The sequence below is a fragment of the Stegodyphus dumicola genome, chromosome 5 (genome assembly GCF_044657685.1).
Source record: "Stegodyphus dumicola isolate Sdum_Otavi_A_Nest chromosome 5, ASM4465768v1".
In the NCBI taxonomy this organism is placed as follows: Eukaryota; Metazoa; Arthropoda; class Arachnida; order Araneae; family Eresidae; genus Stegodyphus; species Stegodyphus dumicola.
The window spans coordinates 83,813,786-83,829,192 of record NC_140772.1 but is presented as its reverse complement, the minus strand read 5'-3'; the positions used below and the strand labels follow the sequence as shown (position 1 = coordinate 83,829,192).

Below are 15,407 nucleotides of genomic sequence, written 5' to 3'. Positions count from 1 at the left end.
TAAATAACAGCTCTTGCTTAACAAGGAATGCTTTGTGTGGAGAATTTTTTTAGTAATTAGCTGGTCTTGAAGTTATGTATGAGGAAGTTCAACCTATATGTTCACTTTAAGAAGTAACAATTAAATGCTTAATAGTTTCACCCACCTATAGTGTATATTCAACTACAGACACTCACTAAAAATGCATTCTTAATAGCAGTAATTCTTAATATGTGAAAAGTGGACAAAATCTAAAACAAATGCCATTCACTGGAATAGTTTAGAAAATAATTTATTATACAGATATAAATCTTTCTATGTATAAATTACTACAGTGTTAACAAAAATTTTAATATGGATATTGATAATCACGTACCTTATTCAAAACTAATATTTAGTTTTGGATTACTGTCATCAGTAATGATTTTTCAAAGATTTTGGCATAAAATTTACATTGTGTATTAAAGATGAGTTTCCATTACTCTGTCAAGCATTATTAACTGAAACTCAGCTGATTCTATTGAGAACAAATGCAAATTCTTGACCTTTAAGATTTTAGTACACAGTTACTTTCCTTTATATAATGTAGCAAAATAATAATAAATAATAATAAAATTTTTTTAAAAAATTTCTTCTTTTTTCTTAATTTGCTCCCATACTGCACTCACAAGCATTCCTTCTATTTACTGTAGTTTAACTGATGATAACTATTATAGTCAGGTTAAGACTGGCTTAAGACATCTCCAAACAAAAATACACCATCTACAAAATTTACAGTGCTCAAATTGTTTATATTTATGAAATAAACAAAAGCCATAATACCTGAGCTTTATGCAAACCTTGAAATTATAAAACATATAGCAAGAATTTTAAGTGATTCTGCATAACAGAAATAATCCCAGCATGATGCAAAAAATCACAGTTCTATAAACATAAACTTGCATCAATGCAATTCCTTTCTTTTCATTCAACTACCCTACTCCCTCCTGTTAAATAAAATACAATCTTTACTAGATCTTTTTATACAGTTCTATTGCACATTACAGTAATAGTTAAACTTTGTTCTTGTAGCTTTGGCAGTTCAAATGAAATTTTATGATTTTCTAAACACTTAAAATATATTTGTACATTATTTCTTGAACAGCACTGTTGGAAAGTACTGCATTAGATACAGATCACAGAATAACTTTTGCATTAACAATAATTACAAATAATTCAAAATTAATTTTATATGATCATTTTCCACATGCAAAGAGGTAGGGACTTTGAACAAACATTTCTTAATTAATTATCACAGTAATGGAAATTCAGCTTCAGTTAGTTTGAAAAGATTTGTTAAGCAGTAAGTAAAATAAAAACAATTGGATGATCGTCTCAATGAAACTATATGCATGCTTCGACAAGTGTATTTTAATTAGAATACTCCTTTTTGACTGATTTATATCGATTTCAAATACTAAATTAATTGTTATATGTTAGCAGCACTCTTTACATTAAGAAAAACATATTCCTTACTTTTATACCAACAATTTATTTATATTCAGGAAAACATAATGCAAAAAACAATGCACTCATTTTAAATTCATTTTTGCCTCAATCAATACTAATAGCCTCACTTGCAAAGCAATTCATTTCTACAATCTCCACAGGTTTAAAAAAAAAAAAAAAATGTGGCTGATAATATATCATCACATTTTAGTATCAGAATAAATTATTTAAATGTACATATTATATCCTAAGAGATTATAGTACATAAAGAAGACATTCAGAATTTTTTAAATTTTTTACACAATGCATCGTGAAATTGCATGTGCAAAGAAATTTGCAACATCTAGCAAGGAAAGTCTGTCTTATCAGTCATCATGATAAAAGAATAACATTAATTGCTAGCCTTTCATTTGCAACAATAATGCATGAAGGCAAACAAAAATTGAATATAATCTATCAAATTTAGAATGTCTATAATACACAAACAGTCAAACTTTAAAGTTTCCTGTTTCTTTGAAGAACCAGAGTCACACATGAAGAAACTTAATTTCAAATATACACTTGGATATTTTTACAACACATCAACTGTTCATGGAGAACTGTGCTCTTATGCTTACAAATGGGAAAGGACGAGATAAACAGCATTACTACAGAGAAAATTCCAACAAGAATGACTACAGTGTAAGAATACTGAGCATTCTAATATCATTCAAATTTACAACAAAAAGATTAACGACATATGATTTATAAATAGAAAATATCATTTTTAAAGGACACTAAAGCTCTAATATAATGCTAGAAGAACATATAAAGTTCAATAAGAGTACAATGAGAAAAATATTCTAGATATTTAAAAAAAAAAAATGAGTTCAAAATCACTTATTCTAGAAAACAAGGATAACCTAATTAATTTAATTTTATGTAATGAGATAGCATTTGTTGCATTATCCTTAAATATTCACAAGGTGATGAAAATGTTGAAAGTGAGTCAAAATTTCAATATTTCCTTTCTATGGCATGAATTTTACCTGGAGTAACAGAAAATAAAATTCTTTAAAAAAAATTCATTTAGAAGTAGTATGTGCTTTTATTTTGGGGGGGAAAAAAAAATTTCCCCTGGAAACAAAAGCACATACTATTCCTAAAAGAAGAAAAACAGAATGCCAAGTAAAAACTAAAACACTCACTACTTAAAGATTGAACATTTGATTATCTTACATGCTTATATTTTGCAACTGAAAAAAGAACATATATTATTATTACACAGTCAAGTTCCACTTCACTCATTTAAGAAAAAAAGAACTTACATTCAAAATTAGGTTATTTATGATGTAAGCATACAGAAGTTTTAATAACTAGAAGGCAAACCAATACAGTTACATGTGATTAACTCTTTCGAAGACACGCGAGTTAAATTATACATTAAAAATATTTTTTTTTCTAGAACTTTTGAGCCTTTATAATAAATAACATAAGTTTTATTTTAAAAAAATCTGCAGTAATGCAGCTATATCACAGATTAAGTATTATTTACACATAATATAACACAACACATATATCTTCGCCCCCAAAAAATTAATATCCAAGAATAAAATAAAGGAACATAATATCCTTACTTGGGGGAAAAAGACATTTTACTACACAAAGAAAATATGACAAACATTTCAGCTAAAAATAATAATAAGCATAAACATCAATTAGAGAATGACAATTCATACACCATCCTTCCACCAAACAATATAAAATAAGTATCCAATTGCCAAATGTTAATAAACACAAAGCAATATCTTAATATAAATATAAATGCCTATTATTTTGAGCATTTTGAATTCTGTTATAAATAGAACTATTTTATAAAAACAGAAACACTACTAAGAAAAAAAGGTACATTTCCGAATTAAACCAAATGAAGTAACACTGTGACTTATAATCTCAATTTTAATTTAGGAGTATTAAAAGACAGAGAGGCAAAACTATTATCATTAGGAAATGAATTGTCTAAGTATTCTTCCCATATTCAAATTGATAATTAAAGCTATAACAACTGAACTTTTCTGTTTCAACAAAAGAACTTCATTTTATTTAATATAATTTGTATTAAATGCATTCGTATTTGTATTAAATGTTGGTCAGATTGGTCAAGATTCAGATAAAAATGAAACATCTGTTAGATTACTTAGCATACATTACATAACATTAAACTTGCTGTAAAGATTATTAAGTACCTTTCTGATGTAGAAGATGCTTCTAACATTGATGGTAATGACTTGAATGCTGAATAACATTAAACCTTGAACACAAGGTTCCTCCTCGAAGTCTAGAATCAGAGCATGCATACAGCACCATAATTTTCAATAAAATATAAGCATCAACTCAAGTCAGCACATCAAAACTTTTAGCACTTTCTTTTTAAGAGAAGGATATTTAATTATATACTGGAAAACTTCCAAGTATCAAATTCCCATCAATTAACCGAACACTCAGATATTAGAAAAACAAACTTTAACATAAAAGTACTAGATGCAGAAATTATTAATGTCAATGAATTAATAGGAATATACTAAAAATGTGCATTTTGTAACAATGCACTATCGAAAGGCTAAATCGGTGCTGTCTCGATCAGAAACGGGGCTGGGAGATTTGAGGAATAACACATTTTAGATTAAAAAAAAAAAAAAAAAATTAAAAACATATATGGAAAATTGTACTTCTGAATACCACTGTGAGCTTAACATACAACACTTTTGTTGTAGCGAATTCAAATGCATTTACAAAGAATACTTCTAGTCTAAATATCAATGCTGATATACTTCTTTTGCAATAAAATATAAAAACAAACAGAAAGGGAAATATGTTTGCACTTCAATTAAAAAGAAAGTAAACAGAAACAAAACAATTATGACAAAAGACGTTGGGAAAAAATGAAAAACTTCAGAGGTAATAAGTTAATATTCAAAGAGATCAGGAGATAATATGAAAAATACAGTAAAAAGTCTGAAATCCAGACATCCAATGTCCAAACATAAAAATTAAAAGGGAAGGGGGGAGATTAAGGAATTTTTTTTTAAAAAAGTCTAGGAATTGAGAATATAACACATAAATAATAACTTTTTTTAAAAAATGTGCCATGAAAGTTATCCCCCCACACTAACTAATATTCCAGTATGCGATTTTCATACACGTACTGGCTATGGAACCAAATCATGGCCAATAACTATAAACTAACTGATGTTAACCACGACCACGCATTTAAACCTTGAATGGTTGTGAAGTAGTAACATTTTCTTATCTGATCCAAGCAATAAGTGAAGCTCTCCAAGACATATCTGGTTGGTGTGGTATGCTACTCATATTGGTTTTCTTTTGTCGGCATTGCAACAGGGAAAAGAAAAATAATTATATTCCGAAGAACTTAACTTCAGTTAACATAGCAAATTGTGCTTTTCTTTAATTTCTAATTTGATTCAGGTTATTATTTCTTAACCAGCTATTGTTATTACAGCTATCTTAGCAAAACTTAAGTTTGAATTTTTTATTATGTTGAAAGAGCTTCTAATTCTGCAGCTGTATCAAGATCTGCAAAGTGAAAGTATATTTGGTAATTGCCCTCTATATCAGACTTGGTAAGAGAAAATGGCATAATTCGGGCTTAAGTAAAATGATTTCAGAATTGAGCAAAACAACCACCTTACAGATTTTGAATGGTATAGAAGGCAAATTTTTCAAATTAATGAAATTCACAAAAAAATGCGGAGAAGCGATAAAAATTAAAAGATATAATAGAAGTTTCCTTTATGATGACAAACTTCCAATCAATTAATGAATGGCAAAAACTGTAGTATGGTTCTAAATCCCAAAAATACTGCTACCGATAGTGAAGAAAATGACACAGAGGTTATTGAAAACGAAAACATTTCAATCGACAAGTTAGCTAGAATTCTCGACACAACAACTAGAGGACTTGAACAATGGAATTTTGTAACTGAACTTGACACAGAATTAAAGAGAAAATATTAGCACAAGAGATGCAACAGTTTAAATAATTTACATTAAAAGAAATATTTAATAAAACAAACAAACAGTGAGCTTTTTTTTTGTAAATTTTGATTCTCTTCAAGATCATAAAGATTCATTATTTCATAAACAATTACTTCAGATTTGTATCATTTATGCATGCCATTTTAATAGTTGTAAACTGATCATCTAAAATCCAGAAATTTCCAAAATTGACGAAGTCCCGACAATTCCAGATCTTGGGCTTTGTATCGTACTTCATTTTTAGCAATGTCTGTTTAAAATGTGCTTACCATGAAACAAGGGGGGAGGGAGAATTGGCCTGGATTACCTTTCTTATATATATATATATATATATATAACATCAAAAAACAGCCAGTTTGTCCACAGAAAAAATTTCCAGAAGCCTGACAAATACTTTATATTCACATGAAAGATCACTTCAACATTAATTAAAAAAATGTCTATTACAATATTTTCCCCCCATGCTTATTTCTCATGACCGTAATATTTCATTTTAAATTATTAAATTCCCTTTTATGAAATTACCTGATGCTAATAAATTCATCATAAGCTCTACTGCTGCAAATAATAACAGCCTTTAATAACAAAACGTAATTAAAGTCAGAAACATTTAACGACTAACATATACTGGACATCAGTTCATATTATGCTATATCACTGCTAATCTTTGATATTTCTGTGATTGTGGAAATAATACATCATTTTTCAAATAAAATAATCTTTTAAAAGATATTTGCTAACAATGTAATTATTACCCTTGGTCTTATTGCGAGCTACTATTCTCCTACCCCCCAAAAAATTTTAATTTCACTATGATGTAAAACTTGGAGCTTATCATGCATTCATTAAAAATAAAAGAGAGAGCGTGTGTGTGTATAAAATTTTAGACACATCGATTAAAATCCAAAATCAGAATTAAGCACAACTAAATTCTATGCAAAATCTCAGTAGCAATTAAAAATAACAATTGTGTCATAAAATGCTCTAAAAAAACTATTTAAAAAATTTATAAAAAAATATGCTATTATTAGGTTTTTAAAACACAAATAAAAATACTTAATAATAAGAAATTTTAATCTTTATAATAGAGATGTTATTTTGTTGCATAAAATATTCAATATGAAATCAAATTTTCATAACAATCCTAGTTTGTAAACTGAGGAATATGCTTTAACCGAATTTCCAATTATTAAAATTTCTTTATAAAAGAATACCTATAATAGTTAATTATTTTGTAAGTATTCAAATAACTTTCAACACTAAATCTTCAAAAATTGTTAATAAAATAAATTTATACTTTATTTCATATTTACTCTGTAAACTGATGCAAAAATCATGCAGAATAGTCATTCTCCATTTGGAAGGGAAAGACATTTCAAATATAAAGTTAACTTTTAATCAATAAATCATGTGTAATAAATAATCAGATACAAATAATTCTATAAGAACTATATTATTTGATATTTAAAAATATTTTGAAAGGACTTTTACAAACTGAGAGTACTTAATAATATCAGTATTTTATGTTTAATAATAAATTCAGCTATTAAAAAATATTATAAACTGTTTCAATATCAAAATATTGCTTTAATTAATATTAATTAAATATGGCTAAAATTTACTTGATAAAGAATTCAGTGCAAGAGCCTACAGTTTATTATGTACCAATTTCATTTAAAATAAAAAATGCAAAAAAATTCATACTCAGATGCAAAACCTTTACAAAGTATTTATATTATGCAATTTATATTTATATAGCTTAGTCAAAATGAAAATAATTTTTTATATTACATTAATAATAAAATTATGAAAAACTTAAAACATCCGTAATGTATAATTTTGTCAAACACAAAATTATTAAACGACAGTACGATGCATACATTTTTCTCTCAATTTTATACATAGCATTAATTCCAGGTACCAAATTATGTGATGTCTGTTTCAAAATAGGAGGTATACTCTTGAAACTTGCAATGGATTCACATTGAAAAAAATATCAGATGACTTCATTAAAAAGGAGAGAGATAGATAAATGTTACATTAACTTTCAATACAAGTTTAAAATGTTTTATTAACTTTCGGTACGAATAAAAACGTAACACACTACGTATATTGTATATTTTCATACTTCTCCTGCAAAGCTTGACTGGTATTAATAGAAAAAATGCTATGGTACAAACTTCTATTAATGCGATAAAATGAATAAACTGAAAACAGGGAAAACGAAATGAAGATGAGTATGATAAATAACTACACACATCACATGTGATGCATAGTATCTGCACATTTGTCTCGCCTGCAAAACAATTTTTAAATTTTCTCAAGGGGAAAGGCAGCATACCTCTTTAATCTGTATTTGATATACATTCTATAAACATAATACATATATATATCCATACAAAAGCATGTTTCTGGTTACTGAAACATGGAGTTGTTGACTCTGGTTACTTCAAGAGCAGTTTATTGGCATCCTAAATATTAGTCCACCTTTATTCTGGAGGAGGAGGTGGAGGCTGAGGAGGTAATGGTGGTGGGAGAGGAGGGTTAGAGTTTGTTTTTCCCACAGGTAGTCCATGACCTCTAAGTACAGGTGGAGGTGGAGGAGGAGTAACTTGGTAAGGATAATAATGAGGATAAAAAGGCTGCTCTCCATAATTTCCAACATCAACATTATTATACACAGTAGCATCATTCACCTGATGCTGCAAGCGCCCAGAACTCAAATCATTTGACGCTTGTTGAGTGTTCATATTGCTACGATGAATGCCATGCCGGGAAATTTTGCCTTGCTTAGGTACAGCAATGGATCCATCAGCATTGTGACTTTTGTGAGAGTGGTCAACTTTAGCATACTTAGATGATGACTCATAGAAATTTTTAGAATTTGAATCTTGGTTGGCTGGACTATGTACACGTTTCCTAGATTCACGTTCATTTTTATGAGAAGTACTATAAGAGCCAGATCCAGATTTATCTTTGGTTATCACTAGTTTAATTGGAGTAGTAGTAGGAGGAGGATTGGCAGTTTTTATTTTAGGAGGCTCAGGTGTAGGTTGAGAATGAGGTCTTATTTTTAACTTAATAGCTTTTTTTGGACTTTCACTTTTATCCACAGCTGGAGGCTTTTCAGGAAGACAAATTATATCCTTACGAATTTTAACTTTAATTCCAGGAGTACTTTGTTCAGAGTGATTGCTTATAGATTTGTCTTTTGATGAATGAGCTGAATGCTTGCTTCTATGCTTTTCCCGCCGCTCATGTTTGCTTGGTAAAATTTCAGCACTTTTACTCCCAACGTCATTAACTAAAGGAGTATGAACCCTAGCATCCACATCAGTTTCTTTGGAACCATTAGTTTTAATGTCTTTTGCAGGGCTCTGTTTCAGAGGGGTACCCTGAGATATTGGTTGAAAAGCATTTTGACTATTGTGCAGAGAATTTGCTTTATGCTTTTTCTTATGAGCAGATTCAATGACCCTTTTTACTGAAAGGGCAGCTTCCTGCTCATATGCACTTTCTTGAACATCATCATCTGTATGGTCCATGACAGTTAATTTATCATTCGAAGAATGCATGGCTGAATCACGTACATCAGAATCTGCTACATCTTTTATTTCTGATTTAGCATCACATCTTTCTAAAATAACTACAGGATCATTTGATACATGAGCAGAACTCCGTGACACACTATCCAAAGAATGCTTATTATCTTTAGCATAAGAAGCATCAGAATTCATTTTTGGCAACTGATGATTCAATTTGTTCTGTGAGGTAGGATTAGTAAGAATATCTTTAACAGTACTACTTTTACTTCCTTTTTCTTTAGAATGTGAAGGAAGCTCGGATGGTTTAACAACACTCTTATGATGAATCCTCTCATTTTCATTAAAGGCATGCTGTGATTTACTATTTCCAGTTTGATGAACAGATGATAAATCAGGAGGCACAACAGAACTTTTATGTTCCAATCGTTCTTTTTCCCTTTTTTCACGATAAGCTTCTATAGATATGGAATGTGAAGGTTCCACTTTAATCTTTTCCTTTTTAAGTGGAGCAGGTTGCATAAGAGGAGTAGTAGATTTTTCTGTTCCTTCAACTTTTACAGCAGGCTTTTCATCAGTGTCACTACAAAGGTTGAAAGAAATTGATGATGGTCCCGGAGAAGAATCTTTCCTTGAAAAATCTATCTTGCTTTCTGATGAAAAAGATGAATGTTTTCCAGGATTAGATGATTCATCCAAAATGCCTTTAGATCCATGGGCATCCTGTTAATAAACAAATAAAATTTAACAAAAATAAGCATTTTTAATTTTTAAAAAAGTTTAAGCAAGCATTTTAACAAATTAATTAAAATCCAAGATAATTAAAAAGTTAATCTTTATCACATTTTATCTCATTCAGTTTTCTACACTGATGGAGTTTTAATGCCATAGCTGCTAACTCTGAAATAAGAAATATGAGGAGGTTTTCATGCTGCATGTTTCAAAAGAGCTCCAAACTGACTAAAATTTCTTTTATAATGCATGATTCAGGTTACTGAGCTAGTTATGGCATGATTTTGATATAAAATATAATATTGTTTAATTAAATACAGTAATTCCCTGACTTATCTAATAAGTATCAGAGAATTTTTATATTTGTAACTAAGTTACAGTTACTAAGCAAGCATGGTTAACACTGAAACTGAAACCAAATAGAAACAAGGATTCTGCAAATATATTTTTTCGACCCATATTTCTTATATTCAAATAACATTCCGATGGTTAGTTTAAACATTTATCATTGCCTATTTACCCTAGTATGAATGACTAGTGTTCACTGCCTATTTACCCTTATTTATTTTGAAATGGATTTGAACTTCAAAACCATATGCTTTGGTTAATATTCATTTTTTCAGAGGAGCACTTTTTAAGCATCTTCAACTTATTATGTGAATATAAACTTTATTATTGAGTTTATTTATAGTCAATAATCAGAATTCATATACATGTCTGCAGATGGAAATTAAATATTTTTAAGGACCATCAATGAAAAAAAATGAAGGTTCTATCAGCAAATGGGAATTGAATAAATTAAAGTAATTATCTATGCCCAAACTTCACTTTTATCATTCACAGAATAAAATAGATCTTTAAGTAGGATCTATTATTGTTAAACTAATTAACATAATATAAAACAAATTCAATAATAAAACCAATTTTATAAAATTTATCAAGCACCAAGCATTAAATTACAAATTTTTTTTAAACATTTAGATTTTACACTTAAAATAGTCCAACATATCATAAAGATGATTAGTGAGATTTTATTTAAATTTTTATTAACAGTTAGCTTTAAGTTAACATTTTCTTTTATGGATAATTTCATCATGTTTTTGCTCAGTCCAAAGGTTTATGCAGATTATATGTCCAACGGAATCAGCCTGATTTGTGAGTACTAGATGTTGGCATGGATGGTAAATGTTGAAAGTTAGTAGCGCTTTGTCTGTCTCACCCAGTTAGAGCCATAGCTTTGCACAGAGCTGCTGAAGTAATTTAACAACTTTCAGCAAATACCCAGTGATTTATACCTGGTTATATACCATACCAAATACCCAGTTATATACTGTAAATATCAAATGATTTATACCCAGTTATACTACATGAATTATTATTACTATACCAAATGATTTAAACTCAGTTAATATAGTGTAAACTTCCAACAAGTCACTGAAGTACCTGAGGCGATAAATTATTTTGTATTATTTAGGTCTCACTAGCTTTAAATAATAAAGTTTTATGTTAATTTTTACATTTTTGTGTAATATCTTACGACACAGAGTAAGGATTATGCAAAGAAGATAACTTGCCTAAACATACAGACAGAACTTCTAAAGATGAGCAGTTATTTACGAGTAATTAAAGTCGATAGTTAAAACAAAAATTCTGCCATAACGCATGAAAATATTATGCAACACGAGCAGAGAAGACCATATTTAAACATATGCTTAAATCAAAGTCACTTCTTACCAGCAGTAACAAAATAATTAAAAGATAATGCACTTCTATTTAAAAAACTGTTATCCTTTTAAAATTTTTAAACTAACTTCCAAAGATAAAAACCTCTAAAGATAAAAATTCAGAAGATTTCTCCAAAATGCAGAAGAACACGAAGAATTAATATCATGCTTTTATATTAAAAAAATAACAATTTATACAAATAGAAAAAAAGAAAATTGTACTTACATTAGTAAATTTCAATTAAGTAGTAACTAAAAATTTTATTAGGAAACATAAAACAAGAACTTAATGTTACACAAAAAAATTATTGCAATGAATTTAGAGTGCATTTTTTGGCCTTGGAAAATTTCCTGTCATAACAATTAGTTTCCTCATAACATTTAGCAATTAAAATGTTTTCTAGAGTTTTTGGTGAAATTGAAGAACGAAACATAGTTTTGTTTTTCTTCACAACATTGAAGACTCTCTCGCACTCAGCATTGTGGAATTATGAGAATAGCACATAAACCTCTTGCTAGTCTATCATATTTTGGTGTTCCATCAGCTCTTTTTATTCTTTTTAAGGTACCAACGAGGACATCAAGTCTATCTTCTCCAGAACTGGCAAAGTCTTTAAATTGTGCAGCAGAAAATTGGTTGTGTAGTTCATCAAAAGCATCATTATGGCATTCATTTTCTTTAATTGTTAACAAAAATGGAAATTTATCAATAAAAAACGAATCTTTTCAAAAGATGAATTTTCAATTTGTTTCAAATTTGCCACTTCAACATTTAAAAGAACTTCATCTTGAAAAGGATACTTCCTTACAATGTAATTACAGGCTGAGGAAAAGTATTTTCTAACACATTGAAAAAATTCTTTTTTCTCATGATCTTTCAAAGAATTTACAAGTTCCCTAGTTTGATTTCCAATTATAAGATCATTGTCATCCTTTTGATTTGCCAAACTATTATAGGCAACATGAATCACACTGTTTTTCACTATGGATGGTTTTACAAACTTAGTATAAAGTTCTTTCAAAAGATCCTTAAGAATTTGGATAAGTAGGGGAGATTTTGGCGAAGCTGATTGTAGAAGGGTATTTACACTTTCAAAAATCTTAATGGTACTTAACGCAAAACTACAATATGCTTTGTTCAAATCCGAAGAAAGAAGATAGAAAATCCTTTCCTCCCGGCTAATAGAAGACCGTTTCTTCTTCCCTTCAACTTCTTTAACAAAGTTGACCTTTGAAGAGTCTTCTAAGCATTTTCTTTTTAAAGGGTTTGATTCTGTGTGTTGGCTTTTCACTTTTAAAGCATTTTGATTAGAAGCAAAGTTGGTTTTCGGAATCTTATATGCCGACAAATTTGATGGGATCTGTGGTTTCGTTTTGGTCTCTTCGTGGAAATATTTTAGCAATGCATCCCACTGTTCAATAAACCTTCCTAGCACTCTGCCTAAGGACAACCATCTTGTGCATACATGTTTCAGAACTTTTCTCGTTTCACCTGAGCACAGTTCTTGGAAATTCTTTAGATTTTCTTTCCTTTTTACACTTTTTTCCAGATAGAAAAACACATCAATCAGAAGCTGTTCAATATTTAATGGTAAAGCAGCTGCAGCTTTTTCTGCTGCCAAATTAATTAAGTGGCACGGGCATCCAATAACAATTAATTCATTTTTTTCTTTTTTTAGGAAAGAGGCCACACCCTTTTCGTCACCCACCATGACATGAGCATTATCTGCACCAAATGAAATGCAGTTTGATATTGGGATGTTAAGTTGTTTCAACTCATTAATTACCAAGGAGGCAATATTTTCCCCCGTAGCGTCTCCATTTAACAATGGAAGACGCAAAAGATGAGTTTTCATTTCATTAGAAACATCACAGAAATATGTGACAACAATGGGGTAAAGCTTCCAACCGCTGTCGTTGCTGCCATCTATTGACACCGAAAATGCTGAATTCTGGAGTGCAGCTATTGTTTTACTTTGTGCATCGCAAGCAATTTCATTCACAATAGAAGATGTTTTCGTGCGAGCACAAGCATATTTCTGAGCCATCCTGAGTCGGGAAACATCCGTCTGAAAAGTTGACTGGCGTAAATGGCAGCGTTTAGCGGCACGTTGTGTTCGATGAGGAATGCAGTAAACAAACACTCTGCCAAAATGACATCGGCATCCGAATTCGTAGCCGAATTTGAAAAAAAAAAAATCATTCACTTTCTTTGACGCTGTCGAAGCCGAAGCATTACCTTCGTGCTTTTTAGACTTAACATGCTTCACAATGTCGCTTCTTCCACCGTGACTTATTATGAAGTCACACACGCACACGTTGCAAAATGCATAGACATTTCCTTTGAAGGATTCTTTAATTGTTGGAAATTCAGCTTTGTAGGCAGGCCGAAAATACTGAGAATACTTTTTTTTTTTTTTTAACTCATTTCGTAACAACGATGTATTAAGAAAATTCGTAGCACGTGCAAACAAACAAACCAAAAAAAAAAAAAAAAAAAAGAATGCGACAATCCATGCTTGCTGAGTAATTCCCTTGCTGCTGAAGCGAACGCGAAAAAAATAATCTGGCGCCCACAAAGAAAAGAGTGGGAGAAACAAGTTCAGCGCATTGGATTAGCTGGTTAAGCGACTAGTTGGGAAAAACCGCAGGTTACTGGATTCGAAGTAGTCGGTAGTTGGCGGTAAAACACAATGCAATTGGCAAAAATCGCTGAATTGTCAAATAATTCTAAAATTTCAACAAAAATCACTAAAAAAACTTGAAAAAGGAAAAAAATCGTAAAAAATGGATTATGATCGTAAAAACAGACGCATTTTCGTAAAAATTACGAAAAATTCGTAAACGTTGGCAGGTATGCAAAAGGATAACAACAGTTAATAATCAAAATCCCTATGAAAGTATGTGAAAGGAAAATAAAAAAAAATAATAATAGTCAATTTCCTATATCAATATGTATAAAAAGGTAAAAAACCAAGCACTACAGAAAGTTTTTAATGTCCTTTATACAAACGTGTATTTAAAAAAATCAATTTCTTTTATCAATATGTATAAAAAGGTATATTTTGATTTCAGTTTATTCGAGTTTTTCCTATTTCTGTTTTACCGAATTTTTATAATCAGTTAATCTTTAAATAGCATAATCATCAAAGAAGAACAAAACAGCTTACAAACACATGCAAAAAAAGATCATACTCAATAGATATCCTCTCATATGCATTAAAAACAAATTAGTATTATTTTTTCAATAAATCTAATTTTGCAAATACTATTAACACTCCAAACATTACGAGTTTAGCCCTGAAATTTCATAGTTCCTCAAAATCTTGGGAATAAATGTATTTTCTTGATCATAATTAAAAAACGACTCTCACTTTGTACATTGATTCTTTCCTTTCACTATACGTTCAACCCAAAATCGAATACATTTAAAGTTGGCAGAAATTTTTATATATAATGAATATAAAAGCAACAGTTCTATACAGAATTTTCCATACGTAATGCTGAGAGGGTTAATACAAAACTAACAATTATGCCATTTTCAAAATATCTTAATCATCACAAATGAAGAATAATTTGATGTATTTCAACATTAAATATTTTGAGGGGTAAAATCGCTTAAAGAAAATTAAATGCAGCTAAAAATATACACATACTTTCTGCTGGATAAATTTCCGCTTGAAACGATGTGGACTTGTTTCCAATATTGCTATGAATTCTTGTGTTAAAGCTAAAAAAGACAGAGACAAAAAATCAGAACACAGAATCAAATAACTTGCTCAACAAGAAACTGGATGACAAAACTGTAAAAACGAAATGATAAATACTTTGTATGTATTTAAACCCTTCGAGCCGGGTAGCGAAAACGTGCGCTTATCGCGAAGGCTGGCAGTGTCTTCCGCGA

The 15,407-nt window shown here is 29.8% G+C and overlaps 1 protein-coding gene across 2 annotated transcripts in view; it reads right to left on the bottom strand.

Moving 5' to 3' along the window:
• Positions 1 to 255: 255 nt before the first annotated feature.
• LOC118195127 (uncharacterized) overlaps positions 256 to 15,407 on the bottom strand; it is a 117,500-nt gene continuing 102,348 nt past the window's right edge. For both annotated transcript variants that reach the window (XM_035366377.2, XM_035366378.2), the window contains 2 exons: positions 15,160 to 15,233; positions 256 to 9,770 (listed from right to left, as the gene is read on the bottom strand). In XM_035366377.2, the coding sequence (XP_035222268.1) occupies positions 7,995 to 9,770; positions 15,160 to 15,233 (1,850 nt within the window). In that variant the 3' untranslated portion in view covers positions 256 to 7,994. The remainder of the gene's footprint in view (positions 9,771 to 15,159; positions 15,234 to 15,407) is intronic.